Genomic DNA, 20445 nt, shown 5'->3' on the forward strand with positions numbered 1-20445 from the left:
TGCCTTAACGGGCATATGAACAATGTTATTTTACAACGTAGCAAGACAATTGCAGTTAAAATATGAACAGTTCACTACAATGATTTAAGTGACGATCTAATTTGACCTGTTTGCGTGAGCTCAAACCTTCCTTCTGGCCCGCACGGATTTAAATTGGGAGCTCGCTTGTGCATAATCAAAGTCGTCAACGGAGACTGCTGCCGAGGCAATTGTCATTAAATTTTGCGTCTTTGCCTCGGACAGACGACTTCTCATTAACGTTTTAATTTTATTCTGAAGGCTGAACCCGCGCTCTGCTGCGACACTGGAGACTGGAATAACCAGCGCCACTTCAGCCAAAGTTCTGAAGTCGGGAAACATTTCTCCCAGGGAAGTGATCAGAAGCCGGCAAGAGCCTCTGAAAGTTGGATTTCCCGACCCTGCTAGTACTCTCTTCATAGGGAGGAAATCCTGCAGCATGCGGTCTTTCTGCACCAGTGGTGCAGCTGCACCCCGCGTCTCGGCTCGGCGGAGCCTGGAACCTGACACGGAAGGTCTTAAATAAAACGAAGTCATGTTTAAATGTTAGTTAGTCTACCCGTGCTCTCATTAAAATGATAGTTTAGCAGATATTCGAGCAGTGATGTTCCTAAGCGTGCTGGGGAAGAATACAATAAATCGACATTTGTTTCATTTTAAAAACAAGAAAACAACTAGCCTAAATGAGCGCTATTGTACAGGCAGGGAAACGACACAAACAACCCAATGCATCTCTTTTTTTTTTTTTTAATAGCAAAAATGACGTATCTTCTGCAGAGAAGGGAAACATTAATCCATCTCACTGTGCTAGTGGTTAGAAAAGTCCTAGCGCGGTCAGGAGCGCGATGGGGGGAACAGCCTTGCGCAGTGGCTACAGTGTATACATGAGTAGCCTATGCACTGAACATCAAGACTGCCGCAACGTCGGCTCAGATTGAAAGTGACGGCAGTGAAGACTATGTATACTGTATGTCAGAAAACTCTGCCACAACTTGCCAATCATTTCAATTGTGTGTTTCATTATGTTTTATTATTGTTATTATTAGGCTATTATTGGTAATGTTAACGGTAAACATTCGTCAAAATGACCGACAGCCTTCAGATTTTTCTGTCATAGCTAAAAAAAAATCCGTCAATGACGGACAATTGTCGGTTAACGCGACCTATGCTCAAAGGCTAATGAAAGGAATTTCACCAAACTTTCACCATTCATGCGCTTTGGGACAAACATGAGCTGATTAGATTTTGAGATCAAAAGGTCAAGGTCACGGAGGTCAAATGTCTGTCTGCAAACCTTGTGAACACAATATCTCCAAGGCTGATACAAGTAATTTCACGAGGTCAAATGTCCATCCCCAAATCACAACTTAATAAGGCGTGTAGTTTACCAGGCGGAGGCATCCCCATCGACACCGTTGGCGTCGAGTTCTGTCTAGTTTGGGAATGTGTTGGAGGCCTGAAATGCAAGAACAGATGTATATTAACTAGTGCTGTCAAAAATGTCGCGTTATTAATGCGTTAACTTGACTCAATTTTAACGGCGATAATTTTTTTATCGCGAGATTAACGCTCTGTGACATGATGCCACGCCCTGCACAGCCAGAGTCCTCTGCCCTTCCCCGAAGAGCCACGGTGCTCGGCTTAGGGTTCGTTTTCCCATCGGCGGCTCCAGCCCCACTTTGCAGTGGCTGTGACAAGACGTGTTATGCTCTGCAATAAAAAAAAAAAAAAACATTGGTACAACCAGTGTTCGAACTATGCCGATATTTTCGGGGGGGTCCCTTATTTTCCCTTGGGGGGGTGCTTGCGCTTGTCTCAGAGCGCGGCTCTCCATCGCGCGCTCACTTCGGATATGCAAATGCTTCCCGTTACACATGATTGCTATGTCAATAAACATTATTTTGCCAATATTTTAGAGACCCCCCCCAACATTTCCCAAATCATATTTCCCACATCATGTCTGTTTCAGGGGATCTCGGATCCCCCGAGTACCCCCGTAGTTCGAACGGTGAGCAAGCCCATTCACTTTTTTATGCTGATAAGAGAATTACAATGGTTTTTCATGTGACAAAAATGTGCGATTAAATTGCGATTAATCGCGAGTTAACTATGACAGTCGCGACATTAATCGCGATTAAATATTTTAATCGCTTGACAGCACTAATATTAACAAATGAAATTAAGTTGCCCAGATAAAATGTGAAATACAAGTCAAAGTAAATTTGGAAACCACTGCTTTCTTTTATTTGCATTTTCCGTACCATCCCAATGTTTTCTGATTTAGGGGCATGTATGTGCGCGTGCACGCACCTGTTGGCATTGTTTGTTTGCTGTGTTTACATTTACATTTACTATACAGTTGCCGTGTGAACACCCCTTTGGTGTTGGCTGTTTGGAGTTTGATGCAGACAGATTTTACTCATTGTAGATTACAGCTACAGAGTTGAATAGCGATGCGCCATTGGTTTACCTCACACACAAGCGCACAAATCCTCACTTTACACAAATAAGTGCCTCTGTCTCTCTCACACAAAAAATTTATTACACAGGTGCTACTGCGGTAAATTTAATTCATCACACAGACTTTTTTTTTTTTTTTTTCATAGCATGTGCAACATGTACCAGTCAAAAGTTTGGACACCTTCTATTTCAGTTGATTTTATATAGTTTTATTAATTAAGACGGGCACATCATGTCTTGAAGTAAGGATGGACTTTTGTTTCTCTTTACTTAGTTGAGTGGTTCTTGACCTAATATGGATTACTACAGTTGTAGAATAGGGCTGTTTACTGTGTTTTTATCCCTCTCTGGCTGAAAGGCCCGAAGGGGGATTATGTCGTGGCTATGTCTGTCCGTCCGGCCCGGGAAGGGTGCTCACCTTCTGAAATCAACTCCTTTCACAATTTTTGGTGGAATTTCACGAAACCTAGTAAAAGGCCTTGTTATATATGCGTATGAGTAATTTCGTTAAATTTGGTCACATTTTACCAGTTACAGCTCTTGATTTAACAAAATTATAATTCGACAATTTCACAAGTGTTTTCCTTCTGAAATCAACTCCTCACACAATTGTTGGACGAATTTCTCGAAGCTTAGCAAAAGGCCTTGTTATATGATGGTAATGCACATATTACGATTTAATTTCGTTTGTGAAAATTTTCCCAGAGTTTTGACCTTTGATTAAATAACTTGTACTTTGACAATTTCATGAGGGTGGACGTTCTTCTGAAATCAGCTCCTCTCACAATTTGTGGAGGAATTTCACCAAACTTGGCAAAAGGCTTTGTTATATGACCGTTATACGCATATGGACATTTCGTTTAATTTGGGCAAATTTTACCAGAGTTATGCCCTTGATTATTAACAAACTTGTACTTTGGCAATTTCATCAAAGTGTGCTTGCTTTCTGAAATCAATTTCCCTCAAAATTTTGGAGGAATTTCATGTAATTTGGCAAAAAGTTTTTATCCCCCGCTGGCCAAAAGGCCCAAAGGGGGATTATGTCGTGATGTCGTCCATCGGTCTGTCTGTCCCGGGAAGGGTGCTCACCTTCTATAATCAACACCTCTCACAATTTTTGGAGGAATTTCATTAAGCTTGGCAGAATTCTTTGTTATATGTCGGTAATACGCATATTGCAATTTCCTTCAATTCAGTTGCATTTTACCAGAGTTATGGCATAGTTGCCAGCGGGGGACATTGTGCTCTCAGAACACTCGTTATTTACTCTTTGATGATTTCAAATGCATTAATGGCCCTTTTCCACTACCCTTTTTCAGCTCACTTCAGCTCGCTTCAGCTCACTTCAGCCTGACACGGCTCGCGTTTCGACTACCAAAAAACAGCACGACTCAGCTCGCTTCAGCCCTGCTTAGCCCCTAAAACTCGCACCGTTTTGGAGTGGGGCTGAAGCGAGCCAAAGCGAGCTGAGTGAGGCTGGGGGCGTGAGCAGACACTCCCCTGTGCACTGATTGGTGAGGAGGAGTGTCCTCACATGCCCACACACGCCCCGCGAGCACGCTGGGATCTGTAAACACCGCAAACCCAGGAGAAGAATAATTACGAATTACGAGAATTTCTGAAGCCTTATGCGCCTCGCCTCATCTATATGCTCTTGCCAGTATCTGTTGGCGTTGTCGGTGACAACAAGCCACAGCACCAAGACCAGCAACACTAACGACTCCATGTCCTCCATGTTTATTGTTTACTATTCGGGTCGTGAGACTACCGCTTAAAAGCTCACTGATGTCACTGTTTGCGCTGCTTAACGACATCACGTGACGTCCACCCACTTTTGCTAACTCCACCCAATGTGTCCACCCACTTCCAGCCAGCACGGTTCAGCGCGGTTGTAGTCGAAATGCAACTCCAATAGCCTCACTCAGCTCGACTCAGCCGCGTTTGTAGTGGAAAAGCGGCAAAAGAAGTCAAGAAATTCCACTCCTCAACTTTTGACAAGGCACACCTGTTAATTGAAAAGCATTCCAGGTGACTACCTCACTACCCACTTTTTTGTTCACTACATAATTTCATACATGTTCCATATGTTATTTCGAACTTGTGATGTCTTCAGTATTGTTCTACAACATAGAAAATTGTCAAAATACAGAAGTCTACGAATGAGTTTGTGCGTCCAAACTTTTGACTGGCACTGTACAGCCCTGCATATACTATGATGGCTGTCTTGAGCTAACACAAGAAGATATCGGAATTAGGGATGTTAACCGATGACCGTTTGACCGATGGTTGACCGAATCAACGTCAACCGGTTAATTTTTTTTTTTTTGGTTGTCGGTTAAAAAAAAAAAAGAAATCAATCATTTTGAAGCTGCCGATTTTGGAGCGGAGAACCTGGAATTCTGTGTTGTAAACGCTTGGGGCATGCCGTGCGGTGTAAGGACGACAGCTGACAAATCAGAAACACCCATTCAGTCATGTCCCGCCCTCCGGCCCCAGTTGAAGACAGCTGACAAATCAGAAACCCCCATTCAGTCATGTCCCGCCCTCCCGCCCCAGTTGAAGACAGCTGCCACTCGGCGAAAGAAAAGTGTAGACACAGGCTTTTTAGCTTACAAATTACTATCAGGGATGCAAACGGCGCGCCTTTTGGCGGATGCCGCCTTTTTCACGGCTGAATCGCGCAGATCCGATTTTTTTTTTTTTTTTTTAGGGGGGGCGTTGGAGTGTCTGATTATAATTTCAAAGTAAATTCTGTATTAAAATTACTAAATAAGCAAATGCTGTTACAGTCCATGAAACATAGGAAGTATAAGTATGAGAAGAAAACAGTAAATCAGAAAGCTGCGCACATTTGCGCAGCTTTCTGATTTACTGTTTTCTTCTTATACTTCCTGTGTTTCATGGACTGTAACGGCATTTGCTTATATACAGAATTTACTTTGATGAAATTATAATCAGACACTCCAACGCCCCCCCCTAAAAAAAAAAAAAAAATCGGATCTGCGCGATTCAGCCGTGAAAAAGGCGGCATCCGCCAAAAGGCGCGCCATTCTGGTTTTTTTTTTTTTTTAATTATTATTAGAAGGCACATGGAGTTTAGTCCTGCCTTGGCCAGTGCATTCTGAAAGTATGTTTCGGTCTGTAGCCAACAATGCATGTTATTGCAGATCATATCTCTCCACACAAACTAAAGGCGCAGATGCTGACTTTTGGAGGGAAGGGGAGAGAATGAAATGACAGCGGTGTCTGGAGGGGGAGCGACAAACGCAGCTTTTATGTCTGTGAGCCAAGTTGGTGACGGCTTCAGAGCAACTCCAATACCATGCAGTAATGGCGTGTTGATATTGGTAACGGCGTTATAACGATTGTAGCTAATTAATTAGATTACCCGGCGTTATAACAGCCTTTATTTTAACGCCGTTATTCCCATCACTGAACGTTCTGTACTTCTAGCACTTGACTTTATTTTCAACGCCATCATGGCCAACTGAAACTGTCTCTAAGCTGGAGCCATTTGTCCTCCGCTCCAATACAAACCCCTCGACATCAGTGCCGCGTCTGACTAAATGTTTCGCGCTGTAGAAAAGGTAATGTGAGTGGACGGCAGCGACTGGGACTGAATGTGCGGATGCTCGCGGTTAGATTTAGAATAGATTCTAATAATTCCAATTCGAGAATTTTAAACTTGCAGGTTAACCGACTTTAACCGGCTAATGAGGCTCGGTGGTCGGTCAAGATTTTTTTTAGTTTTCGCCATCCCTAATCGGAATGCAGTCATAAAACTACTTTCAATGCCCAGGTACCTGCTGAAACATTTGAAGTGCGTGACCTTGAGTTTGCTATTTGGATTAGGGGTCGCCACAGCGGATCTTTCGTCTCCATTGCTCCCTGTCTTCCGCATCCTTCTCTACCACACCTGCCACTTTCATGTCCTCTCTCACCACATCCATGCATCTCCTCTTTGGCTTTCCTCGTTTTCATGTGCCTGGCAGCTCCATCCTCAACATTCTCCTTCCAACATGCTCCAAATCTCTTCTCAGGATGTGCCCATACCATCTCGGTCTCATCTCTCTTAGCTTAATATTTCTCTTTTCAGTTTGCACGTCAGATTTGGCACAGTTTTACTCTGGATGCCCTTCCTGACGCAACCCTCTCTATTTATCCGGGCTTGGGACCGGCACCAAGAGTATGCTTATGCGCTCCCAATGGCTGGATTGTGTGTATTGAGGCCATTATTTGCTGTATGTTCACAGGAGCGGGTGCTAATTGAAGCCTATAAGAAGTGCCTAACGGTTCTAACTCACTGCCACAGCGGTTTTACTGATGGAGAGCAGCCCATCACTCTAAGTATGTGTGGTCACTCGGTGGACACCATCCGCTACTGCGTCTCACAGGAGAAAGTCAGCATTCACCTACCTGTGTCTAGATTGCTGGCAGGTAGGAGGCAGAAAATGTTCCAAGATTATCAAAAAAGTGCGTATTATTAGTTCCAGATATTGCAGATTTTATACCTAATTTCTGTTTTTGTTTTAATTAAGGACTCCATGCTCTCCTTAGCAAAACAGAAGTGGCTTACAGGTTTCCTGAACAGCTACCTCTGGTAAGTCGTGTGTGTGTTTGTGTGTGTGTGTTTGGGAGTAAATATTCGTGCCAACAAATGTGGTGTGTCGATTTCCACAGAGTGAACTGAGCCCCCCCATGGTGATTGAGCACCCACTTCGCTGCCTGGTTCTCTGTGCCCAGGTGCATGCTGGGATGTGGAGGAGAAATGGCTTCTCATTAGTCAACCAGGTATGTTTTAACCAAAAAATAATTTTTAATGTGTTCTTTGTGTTAACACTGTAAAATATATAAACACTAATCAAACCTACTTTTTTAACAGATCTACTACTACCACAATGTGAAGTGTAGGCTTGAGATGTTTGATAAGGACCTCATGATGCTCCAGGTTGGCATGTTATGGATACTTGGCTTGGGGGAAGGGAATGGCTAGTGAAAACGTGCTATAGTGGGTTTCTGACACATGATTATGGTGTACTGTGAATAGGCAGGGGCTTCCATGATGGATCCCAACCACTTTCTGATGATTGTACTCAGTCGTTTTGAGCTCTTTCATATCTTCAGTTCAGCAGACTGCAGGAAGAGATACAACAGAGAGAATGCTAACAAGGTGTGTGATACATGTTTGGTTCTTGGCCCTGTCCTTCTGAAGTAATTGCCTTTTCTGCATTTTCTCAGTGGTTCTCGCAGATTCACGGGCAATTTTCTGTTCCAGGATGTCGTCCAGCAGAACAGCACTTTAATAGAGGAGATGCTTCACCTCATTATAATGGTTGTGGGTGAGTGCAGACTATTCTGGGACCAATTAAAGACTTGCATTGGCCATTTTAGTGTTTTGTATTGTATTTGTAATGAGAGGTATTTGTGCCGAATAATTGTGTGTACACTTGCTAACTGTGTGTGTGTGTTTTAGGTGAGCGGTTTACACCAGGCATTGGGCATGTAGAGAGCTTTGATGAACTAAAGAGAGAGATCATTCATCAGCTTTGTATTCGTCCTATGGCTCACAGTGAGCTCGTCAAAGCCTTGCCTGAAAATGTGAGTAGACTTGCACACGGAGTTATTCAATCGACCATTTCGGTCCAAGGCTGAGAAAACGCGAGAATTGTGCCGCGCATGCGCGCTGGCCAGCTCGTATGTCAGAAGGAAGACAGCATGGCTACTTCGACATGCAAACAAATGCCTGTCAGCGAGAGACAAGTGATGTCGCACTTCAAATTGAGAATCAAATTTGTAAAGATTTAGGATTGAAACTAAAGAAAGCACAGCTGATTGAGGAAATCGTTAAAGCTAGAAGAGTCGGTAACTCAGAAAACATGTCCGCGAGCGGGCAGAGAAACCAAACCTCAGACTCATCTGAGAGATTTGAAGATGTCCGCTACAAGCTCAACCCGATGGTCAGTTACATTCCTCCAGTAAAATTTGTTCATGTATATGACCACATTGTGGAAAACAGTGGCCTGGACAGAGGCATCAAACACGAAAATGATATCCAAGAGCTGGCATGTAGTGAGGTTAGTCCCTGTGTTAACATAAATACCAGTACATATATTTATATTTGGGGTGGCACGGTGGTGTAGTGGTTAGCGCTGTCGCCTCACAGCAAGAAGGTCCTGGGTTCGAGCCCCGTGGCTGGCGAGGGCCTTTCTGTGTGGAGTTTGCATGTTCTCCCCGTGTCCGCGTGGGTTTCCTCCGGGTGCTCCGGTTTCCCCCACAGTCCAGAGACATGCAGGTTAGGTTAACTGGTGACTCTAAATTGACCGTAGGTGTGAATGTGAGTGTGAATGGTTGTCTGTGTCTATGTGTCAGCCCTGTGATGACCTGGCGACTTGTCCAGGGTGTACCCCGCCTCTCGCCCGTAGTCAGCTGGGATAGGCTCCAGCTTGCCTGCGACCCTGTAGAACAGGATAAAGCGGCTACAGATAATGAGATGAGATATTTATATTTATTTTTTCGCGGTCCAAATCTTGCGCTCTGATTGGCTGGCGAGCGGGTCCGTATCCTATGGTACAGACCCCAGTTACGGACCTCTGGCGACTCGCTCGTTCACAACAACAACAAACATAGTAATTTTTTTTTTTGTCAACATTTATCTTTTTTTTTTTTTTATAAGATTTATTTATAAGATTATCAAAAGTCTTATGCATTTTTGCCAGCATTTCTCAGGAGAATAGCATTAATTTTACAGCATGGACAGCAATAACGACAGTCTTCACAGTGAAGGTGAGTTTTACGACCCTGAGGAAGAAGAAATAAAAAACATTTCAGGAGAAAGCTAAAAACTGTAATTTGCTAAAACCGAGCAAAAACATGGCTGAATCCTGAATGACTCAGTTTTGTATAAATAGGGGACGACATAGGCGGCAAAATGTAGTTTTGTTTTGTTTTTTTCCTGCCATGGAAGTGCACTTGTATACCGAGGAGAAAGCAATTTGCATTACAGCCGTGAATGAGGATTCAAAATGGCGGCTCGGCTCAGCTTTTCCTTTCGGGCGCTCTCGTTTTCTGTTAGAATTTGGTAAAGAAAAAAAAATATTATTTACCAGCTTAAGGTCGTTCCGTATGGTGAAATACCATGACCTCAGCCTACGGTCGCCTCACAGCAAGAAGGTTCTGGGTTCGAGCCCCGTGGCCGGCGAGGGCCTTTCTGTGCGGAGTTTGCATGTTCTCCCCGTGTCCACGTGGGTTTCCTCCGGGTGCTCCGGTTTCCCCCACAGTCCAAAGACATGCAGGTTAGGTTAATATGGGACGGCCTTGGGCTGAGGTGCCCTTGAGCGAGGCACCGAACTCCCAACTGCTCCCCAGGCGCTGTTAGCATGGCTGCCCACTGCTCTGAGTGTGTGCGTGCTCATTGCTTGTGTGTGTTCACTGCTTCAGATGGGTTAAATGCAGAGAGGAAATTTCACAAGTGTGTGATGAATAAAGTTGTGCTTTCTTTTCTTTCTTTCACAAATCGGTTTGTGCATCCAACAACACAGCAACTGACCACCGTTTCTTATCCTGCCATACGTGGGCAGCAATGTGCATGCACGTGAACTCGACCTCGCTTAAGCCTTGGTCACAACTGGCCGTACGTGTTCCTACGGCCGGTCTACGTGCAAAAAACGCAAGAAACGCACGGAGGGCGCGCATGTGACCTGCTGATTTTCGAGCCGCAGACCGGCCGCAGAGGTTCTTTGTCATGTCAAACAAACTCTATGGGCGATTACGTTTTTTTCAGGTTGCAAGACAAACTTGCGGCCAACATGCATCTTTCTCCACGAACAAAAAAAAGGCAGCGATTTGGGGAAACGCCAAAAATCGCATGGCCAAAAAAATCATACGTCCGGTTGTGACCTAGGCTTTAAGCCGAACTGGCTTTTAGTTATAGATTGCCTATGTGCTGCCATTCAGTTATTATATTGCAGACCTTCCGTGTTAGAAAGCTTTCAGAAGTCTGTATTTTCCCTTTAGGAGAATAAGGAGACGGGAATGGAGAAAGTCATCGATAGTGTTGCAATATTTAAGTAAGTGTCCGTCTCATTCTCCTTTGAGGCTTGATATCTTTTAAAGTAAACCTTTTATGTGGAACAAGTTTAATTCTTGCATTGACTGTGTTTAACAGGAAGCCGGGAGTGACTGGTCGAGGACTGTATGAACTCCGCTCAGAATGCGCCAAACAGTTCAACCTCTATTTCCACCATTACTCCAGAGCTGATCAGTCCAAGGTACTTAATCTTAATCTGCAAACGTAAAGGTAGTACAACCCTGATTCCAAAAAAGTTGGGACAAAGTACAAATTGTAAATAAAAACAGAATGCAATAATTTACAAATCTCAAAAACTGATATTGTATTCACAATAGAACATAGACAACATATCAAATGTCGAAAGTGAGACATTTTGAAATTTCATGCCAAATATTGGCTCATTTGAAATTTCATGACAGCAACACATCTCAAAAAAGTTGGGACAGGGGCAATAAGAGGCTGGAAAAGTTAAAGGTACAAAAAAGGAACAGCTGGAGGATCAAATTGCAACTCATTAGGTCAATTGGCAATAGGTCATTAACATGACTGGGTATAAAAAGAGCATCTTGGAGTGGCAGCGGCTCTCAGAAGTAAAGATGGGAAGAGGATCACCAATCCCCCTAATTCTGCACCGACAAATAGTGGAGCAATATCAGAAAGGAGTTCGACAGTGTAAAATTGCAAAGAGTTTGAACATATCATCATCTACAGTGCATAATATCATCAAAAGATTCAGAGAATCTGGAAGAATCTCTGTGCGTAAGGGTCAAGGCCGGAAAACCATACTGGGTGCCCGTGATCTTCGGGCCCTTAGACGCCACTGCATCACATACAGGCATGCTTCTGTATTGGAAATCACAAAATGGGCTCAGGAATATTTCCAGAGAACATTATCTGTGAACACAATTCACCGTGCCATCCGCCGTTGCCAGCTAAAACTCTATAGTTCAAAGAAGCCGTATCTAAACATGATCCAGAAGCGCAGATGTCTTCTCTGGGCCAAGGCTCGTTTAAAATGGACTGTGGCAAAGTGGAAAACTGTTCTGTGGTCAGACGAATCAAAATTTGAAGTTCTTTATGGAAATCAGGGACGCCGTGTCATTCGGACTAAAGAGGAGAAGGACGACCCAAGTTGTTATCAGCACTCAGTTCAGAAGCCTGCATCTCTGATGGTATGGGGTTGCATTAGTGCGTGTGGCATGGGCAGCTTACACATCTGGAGAGACACCATCAATGCTGAAAGGTATATCCAGGTTCTAGAGCAACATATGCTCCCATCCAGACGACGTCTCTTTCAGGGAAGACCTTGCATTTTCCAACATGACAATGCCAAACCACATACTGCATCAATTACAGCATCATGGCTGCGTAGAAGAAGGGTCCGGGTACTGAACTGGCCAGCCTGCAGTCCAGATCTTTCACCCAGAGAAAACATTTGGCGCGTCATAAAACGGAAGATACGACAAAAAAGACCTAAGACAGTTGAGCAACTAGAATCCTACATTAGACAAGAATGGGTTAACATTCCTATCCCTAAACTTGAGCAACTTGTCTCCTCAGTCCCCAGACGTTTACAGACTGTTGTAAAGAGAAAAGGGGATGTCTCACAGTGGGAAACGTGGCCTTGTCCCAACTTTTTTGAGATGTGGTGTTGTCATGAAATTTAAAAATCACCTAATTTCTCTCTTTAAATGATACATTTTCTCAGTTTAAACATTTGATATGTCATCTATGTTCTATTCTGAATAAAATATGGAATTTTGAAACGTCCACATCATTGCATTCTGTTTTTATTTACAATTTGTACTTTTTCCCAACTTTTTTGGAATCGGGGTTGTATATGGGTGATGAATATATAATTTAAACAAAGTTGAGCAAAAGCTGTTGAATAATGGCAATGTTTAAAATGCTTGAATGATTAAAGCAAATTTAATCTGCATTCTTTAAAAATTTTGCTTAAAATTGCTTAGACTTTAATTGTAAGTGCATTTTGTAAATATTTGAGTCAAATTATTGTCAGTACGGGAAATGTCAATTATTATCACCCCTGCATATAATGTGGGAGGATATAGTGATCGCTCTGTCCATCTGTACGTTTGTCTTTAAACATTTTGGTTTCCGGAGCATAACTCAAACTATTAGGATTTTTTTTTCCCCTTTTCACAAACCCGGACAGTTATGTTCAGTGACTAAAGGAGTTGTGTATTTTGACATTTTGGGATTTCTGAGATATATCCCCCCCCCCCCCCCCCCCCATTTCCATGGCAACCAATTCAACTTGGGGAAATTTGGAGTGGGGTTTCTTGGGGGAGGAGACGTTATTTCCTGATGACTCTTGTTATCCCCCGGCATATAATGCAGGGTGACGATGGCTATCACTCTGTCCATCTGTAAACATTTTAGTTTCTGGAGCATAACTCAAACTATTAGGATTTTTTTCATGAAACCTGACAGTCATGTTCAGTGACCAACAGAGTTGTGCCTTTTTTTTTTTTAAAGATATTTTTATGGGCTTTTTTCACCTTTATTGGATAGGACAGTGTAGAGACAGGACAGGAAATGAGTGGGAGAGAGAGACGGGGAGGGATTGGGAAATGACCTCGGGTCGGAATCAAACCCGGGTCCCCAGATTTATGGTATGGCGCCTTAGCCACCTGAGCCACGACACCCCAGAGTTGTGCCTTTTGACATTTTGGGATTTCTGTGATTTTAAATTTTTTTTTTTTTAAATTTGCTCTGTATTTCCATGGCAACCAATTCCACTTAAGAAAATTTGGAGTGGGGCTTAATGTGGGGAGCCGGGGGGATATGTCATTTCCTGATGACTAGTCGTCTGTCGTAATCACTTATAGCTTACAGATGGGGTAGACAGAAATTAGGTTGGAAATAAATACTGGGTTAGTCTTTTAGAAGAAGTTTGAATGCTTGTATTGCAGGTTTTTCTTATTTGTATTTTACAGTGTAAAAACAACTAAGGCCTCACTGGCAGCTGTTATTAACACGAGTCTTGAGTGAACTACTAGTGGCCAACACTAAATACAAGTTTCATACAGTGGACCTCAAGAACTATTGGCTCCTTTCATAAAATTATTTTATAATAACATTTCACACAATATTTCAAAATTACAAGAAGCTATTTACTTTTTTCTGACTAAAAATGAATTTTTGTGAGAACTACATGTTCTCTCAAAAATGTATGTGCCAGGATAATTGCTAAGGAATAATGTGAATAAATGCAAAGTTCTTAAAAAAAAACCAAAACTATTTATAAATTCTTTTGTTTTTGTCCCCAGGGATTCGTTCCGATTAAACATGTATGACTGGCATATAAATATGAAATTATGAAACGTGTACACATCAAATGTAAAATCCCCTTCAAACACTCTCATTGTTTACCGGGGGGGGGGGGGGGGGGGGGTAAAGAACTTTCAATAAAAAAGAGGTGCATATTTTGTTCTCCACAAAGTAGGTAATGGTAATATAAAAATAGGTAATATAAAATATAGTAGGTAATATAAAAATGCACAAGCAGTTAGGAAAAAAAATACTATTTAATTACAGTTAAAAGCCAAAGCAAAAGAAGATGAAAGTCTCTCACAGTTGGAAATTTACCAATAATTAAATGAATGAGCTGTCATATGGGTTTAGCCCCAAACCTGCTTGCCTGGTTCAAGTTTTGCCATAGGTAGAGCTTTAAACAAGATGAAGAGCCAAACATACTTCCAAATGAACACAGAAATGGTTAAAGAAACACAAAATCCATGTTTTGCAAGGAGCTTAAAGGAGATACACAGAACCTTTCTTTTAAAATTAATTTCTGAGTGGTTAGTATCTCCATCCTTGACTCTTGTATGCTGCATAAATGGGAATAAAAAAAAATATATTTTTGAGAGTTAAAATCGACTGCAAAGTTGGCATTCGAGCTGCCCCGCTGAGCCAGCCAGCCGAGTGCGTGACGTCACAGCGGTAACCGGTTTTAAGGCCGAGGCCTTTGACAGCTATAGACCAAAGTCATAGAAATAAAAATTTATGGTGAAAGTAAGAAATACCGTTACCGACTTGCTCAACTAAGACTGATTTGACTTCATTGATTGTGGGTTGACTCTCATTAAAACAGGATAGGTGTTATACAACCCCAATTCCAAAAAAGTTGGGACAAAGTACAAATTGTAAATAAAAACGGAATGCAATGATGTGGAAGTTTCAAAATTCCATATTTTATTCAGAATAGAACATAGATGACATATCAAATGTTTAAACTGAGAAAATGTATCATTTAAAGAGAAAAATTAGATGATTTTAAATTTCATGACACCACCACGTCTCAAAGTTGGGACAAGGCCATGTTTCCCACTGTGAGACATCCCCTTTTCTCTTTACAACAGTCTGTAAACGTCTGGGGACTGAGGAGACAAGTTGCTCAAGTTTAGGGATAGGAATGTTAACCCGTTCTTGTCTGATGTAGGATTCTAGTTGCTCAACTGTCTTGGGTCTTTTTTTGTCGTATCTTCCGTTTTATGATGCGCCAAATGTTTTCTCTGGGTGAAAGATCTGGACTGCAGGCTGGCCAGTTCAGTACCCGGACCCTTCTTCTACGCAGCCATGATGCTGTAATTGATGCAGTATGTGGTTTGGCATTGTCATGTTGGAAAATGCAAGGTCTTCCCTGAAAGAGACGTCGTCTGGATGGGAGCATATGTTGCTCTAGAACCTGGATATACCTTTCAGCATTGATGGTGTCTTTCCAGATGTGTAAGCTGCCCATGCCACACGCAATAATGCAACCCCATACCATCAGAGATGCAGGCTTCTGAACTGAGCGCTGATAACAACTCGGGTCGTCCTTCTCCTCTTTAGTCCGAATGACACGGCGTCCCTGATTTCCATAAAGAACTTCAAATTTTGATTCGTCTGACCACAGAACAGTTTTCCACTTTGCCACAGTCCATTTTAAATGAGCCTTGGCCCAGAGAAGACGTCTGCGCTTCTGGATCATGTTTAGATACGGCTTCTTCTTTGAACTATAGAGTTTTAGCTGGCAACGGCGGATGGCACGGTGAATTGTGTTCACAGATAATGTTCTCTGGAAATATTCCTGAGCCCATTTTGTGATTTCCAATACAGAAGCATGCCTGTATGTGATGCAGTGGCGTCTAAGGGCCCGAAGATCACGGGCACCCAGTATGGTTTTCCGGCCTTGACCCTTACGCACAGAGATTCTTCCAGATTCTCTGAATCTTTTGATGATATTATGCACTGTAGATGATGATATGTTCAAACTCTTTGCAATTTTACACTGTCGAACTCCTTTCTGATATTGCTCCACTATTTGTCGGTGCAGAATTAGGGGGATTGGTGATCCTCTTCCCATCTTTACTTCTGAGAGCCGCTGCCACTCCAAGATGCTCTTTTTATACCCAGTCATGTGAATGACCTATTGCCAATTGACCTAATGAGTTGCAATTTGGTCCTCCAGCTGTTCCTTTTTTGTACCTTTAACTTTTCCAGCCTCTTATTGCCCCTGTCCCAACTTTTTTGAGATGTGTTGCTGTCATGAAGTTTCAAATGAGCCAATATTTGGCATGAAATTTCAAAATGTCTCACTTTCGACATTTGATATGTTGTCTATGTTCTATTGTGAATACAATATCAGTTTTTGAGATTTTGTAAATTATTGCATTCCGTTTTTATTTAGAATTTGTACTTTGTCCCAACTTTTTTTGGAATCGGGGTTGTAACTTATACAACATATATGTACATGCATGCATTTTCACTGATGAAACGTAAAAGACTAATTAAATAATCAGATGAACTGAGACAATCACATTCTGAAGCAAATTAAATAATCTTATACCAGTAACTTAAACACACAATACAAGTTCCATGTATTAATCTAAATGCAGGTAAACAAATGTGAATCGCAGCTTACCCGTCTGTGTTCTCGCTTCTTGAAGGCCGAGTATGTCCCGTTCCGGCCCGGGTTTTAGCAACAACCCTCGGCTCACACTCCGGGAGAACTGGTGCAACTGAACATACTTTCCTTTGCTTGTGGTTTTCTTTTCCTTTAATTTTTGGTACTGCACCCTCTTTCAATACGGGCTTATAGCCAACGCTTCTCAACAGATCAGAGGTCTTGTACGAGTAAAATGTGCAGAACAGAGGAGAGACCACTTCGTAGCTGCCCAATGTGCCCGTGAACTTCTCACAAAATGCATCCAAATCTTTGCAGTTTGAACATTCTTGGGCCATGAATGCAACGCAAATCCGCCTTGTGTTGCTGCACCAGCCAGCAACACATCTACGTGGCATGGCGATAAATTAGCTCAAAATGGAGGCTCGGAGTTGCAGTCAGCTCTGTGTTTTAGTATAGCGGAAATGGCAACGAGAACGATAGCCTTCCTGCTGTGACGTTACGGACGCCAAGGTCATTAACTCAGACCGCTACCTATATAGATCACTTTAATCGTAAAAATTACTATATTAGATTTATTGTTAACGCTTAAAACTATTCCTGTGCCATTCTTGAGGTCTCAAGGCATTTATAAACAACTAGATAGAACTCGACGCCAACGGTGTCGATGGGGATGCCTCCGCCCGGTAGACTACACGCCTTATTAAGTTGTGATTTGGGGATGGACATTTGACCTCACAGTAATCTTGACCTGGTGAAAGTACTTGTATCAGCCTTGGAGATACTGTGTTCACAAGGTTTTCGGACAAACATCTGACCTCACAGTGACCTTGACCTTAGACCTTTTGATCTCAAAATCTAATCAGTTTATCTTTGTCCCCAAATCCACAAATGGTGAAAGTTTGGTGAAATTCCTTTCATTAGCCTTTGAGATCACGTTCACAAGGTTTTGGGACGGACGCACGGACAGACGGACAACCCGAAAACATCATGCCTCCTGCACCTTACGGTGGTGGAGGCGTAAAAAGTGAGGCCGTGGTTCTGCGTATATGCTTTAAAATGTCCTCCATGGTGGCATGGACCAAGATATCTTTTCTCCATCATTACAGGAAGATTACAGATTAGAAATTATAGGAAGAGACTCTGTGCTCTTACTGTCTCCAGTGGCAGGCATCAATTAACATTTGTGACACCTTCCCAGAAGAGAATAACAGCATTATAATTTTGAAACCACAATTTTTTTTTGAAATCACAAAATACCAATTTGAGCGCCTAGAGGTTTAATCAGGAAATGTTATCGGCCAGCTTAATACAGTGGATATATTTTAATGTCTACACTGCCGTGTTAAAATGGAAGGGTTTTGTGAAGTCAAAAAAAAAAAGAAGCCAAGGTAAATCATGTCAGAACTTTCCCCACCTTTCATATGAAGTTGCAAAGTATACAAATGAAGTGAAAAATGAAGAAAAATAATCTTACCATAACCTAGTTGAATACTTTATTGAAGCACCTTTTGATTTTATTCCATTTCTTAGTCTCTGAGTAACAGTTTGTCAGCATGGCACATCTTAACTTGGCAATATTTTCCCACTCTCGTTTCTTCCAAAAACATCCTTGAGCCATGAAATTTTAAACGCATCTCCTGTGCACATCCCACCTCGGGTCACTCCACAGATTTTTCGTTGGATTCAGGTCTGAGCCCATTTCAGCAGTGATCTTGATGAAATTCCTTTTCATTTTCACCTTGCTATCATATGCCCAAATTTTTTGCACAAAAGTCGACTGGTATTTGTAGCTGTTCTTGATTCCCTCCACCTTGATAAAAGCTCCAGGTCTGACTAAAGAAGAGCAGCCCTAAAGCATGATGGTGCCACCACCATGCTTCACCTTGGGTATAGTGTTCCATTTGCTCAAAGCATGCGCAGCAGATTAGAACATCTGCAATGCCATTAGGACTAATGACAGCACTATGCACCTGTTCCGGATTAGAGCACCATCACAGCGCACACTCATGAGCACTTTCTAACCACACAGACTTGAAGTATATGTGCTGTACTTAGTCTTTCACGTTACCAAGCCTCGTGTCTGTGTGTTACCTTTCTGGTTTTGACTTTTTGTGTATTTGGACTCTGCCTTTCATCTTTGCTTCTTCCATTTTGTTTGCGCCTCGTGTGCTCATTGCCCATTTCGCAATCCTGCCTTTGTCTTACGTTTTTGAGCTGCTTGTTTGTAAATAAACACTCTTCAGTGTAATTACATCCGTCATTCACCTGCTTACGCGACACACTGAGCCATGCGCTCTTCTTCCCACCAGAGACTAACAATAAGTAATCAAGTCCGCAGTCAAGTTAACAATACGCGTTACTGCCATAAAACAAAGGCTTAACTAGCCTTCGGTTTTAATCACTGACCATTATCCATGGATGCGAATGGCGCGCCTTTTGGCGGATGCCCTCTTTTTCACGGCTGTCTGGGGGACTTGTGTGAATCGTGCAAATCCGATGAGTTTTTTTTTGTTGTTGTTGTTTTTGTTTTTTTTTGGGGGGGGGCGCGTTGGAGTTTCTGATTATAATTTCATCAAAGTAAATTCTGTATTAAAATGACTAAATAAGCAAATGCCGTTACAGTCCATGAAACATAGGAAGTATAAGTATGAGAAGAAAACAGTAAATCCGAAAGCTGCGCACGTAAAGCCAATTACGTAACTTGCGTTGGACTGATGGAAATCCTTGCGCGTGCAGTGAAGTGCAGCCAGCAGCAGATAATGGCGCGCAGCCAATTGGCTTTACGTGCGCAGCTTTCTGATTTACTGTTTTCTTCTCATACTTGTACTTCCTATGTTTCATGGACTGTAACGGCATTTGCTTATTTAGTCATTTTAATACAGAATTTACTTTGATGAAATTATAATCAGACACTCCAACGCCCCCCCCCCCCCCCCCCCCCCCAAAAAAAAAAAACAAAAAACAAAACTCATTGGATCTGCACGATTCACACAAGTCCCCCAGACAGCCGTGAAAAAGGCGGCATCCGCCAAAAGGCGCCCAGTTTGCATCCATGATTATCAAGAATGGTGATCAAAGGACCAAGAAAATTATGAAATGGCTGTTGATACCTAGCCTGGCAAGCCAGACTTAATGTGAATATTTAGTCTGGTCTCGGTCGTAGACATTTCCGAAGGGTGTGGGTGGAACAACCCGCTGTCTTTCAAACTGTCTCTGTGCGTATAGGCCAACGCTCTGACCAATCAGCGCAACAGTGACTGTGACGTAGTCAGAGCGACAGAAAGCAGTGGGGGAGGCCTTGAAATAATTTTTCAAAATGCGTATTAATTAATAAACAGGTTCTAGATATTAAGAAGTTTGGAGATAATGACCACAAGTTTGGAGTCTGTACCACATACTTAACATACACTTTTTTTTTTTCAAGTGTTTTTCAAGGGTTTGCTTAAACTGTTTTTGAGAGTTTTTATTTAGTGGTGTTTGGTGAAATAATTTCCCTTAAATTTAAAATGACGGGAAAATAAGAAACAATCAAAAAGTAATGTTTCAAAGCTGTTTTTATTAATTCTTCGTACTGCACAAACTAGCCCCATCCTTTTGGCTATGAGCGGAGCCAGCTGGTAGATCAGACTTTTGCCATAGCCGGTCGGCAAAACAGCGAAAACGTCCTTCTTGAAAAGGAATGAGTGGAGAGCCTCTTCCTGCTCATGTTTCAACGAAAACTCCAAGTCTAATTCTTCTAAAACTGATTCCAAAGCGGAGTCAAACGCGCGCTGTTCGCTAGCCGTAGCCATCTTTCCTGTTGTGCTTTCTCCAGCGTCGCGCAGCTTTGTCGTCACTCCTGCAAAAGCCCGCCCAAAGAATCCAAACAAAAACCTTGCGTTGTGATTGGCGGGCACGATTTGATGCCCGGGGTGTTTTGTTGATATGGTGCGAGGCTAGACCCACTCGCAGGCAAAAATATTTTTGGCCGCTAGGCGGGTGGGTC

The 20445-nt window shown here is 42.4% G+C and overlaps 1 protein-coding gene across 3 annotated transcripts in view; it reads left to right on the forward strand.

Moving 5' to 3' along the window:
* ubr2 (ubiquitin protein ligase E3 component n-recognin 2) overlaps window positions 1-20445 on the forward strand; it is a 144433-nt gene that overhangs the window by 84479 nt on the left and 39509 nt on the right. For all 3 annotated transcript variants that reach the window (XM_060925578.1, XM_060925579.1, XM_060925580.1), the window contains exons 15-23: window positions 6732-6915; window positions 7017-7078; window positions 7159-7269; window positions 7361-7426; window positions 7526-7648; window positions 7754-7817; window positions 7952-8076; window positions 10492-10544; window positions 10643-10745. In XM_060925578.1, the coding sequence (XP_060781561.1) occupies window positions 6732-6915; window positions 7017-7078; window positions 7159-7269; window positions 7361-7426; window positions 7526-7648; window positions 7754-7817; window positions 7952-8076; window positions 10492-10544; window positions 10643-10745 (891 nt within the window). The remainder of the gene's footprint in view (window positions 1-6731; window positions 6916-7016; window positions 7079-7158; window positions 7270-7360; window positions 7427-7525; window positions 7649-7753; window positions 7818-7951; window positions 8077-10491; window positions 10545-10642; window positions 10746-20445) is intronic.

Source organism: Neoarius graeffei, chromosome 7 (assembly GCF_027579695.1).
Source record: "Neoarius graeffei isolate fNeoGra1 chromosome 7, fNeoGra1.pri, whole genome shotgun sequence".
NCBI classification, from domain to species: domain Eukaryota; kingdom Metazoa; phylum Chordata; class Actinopteri; order Siluriformes; family Ariidae; genus Neoarius; species Neoarius graeffei.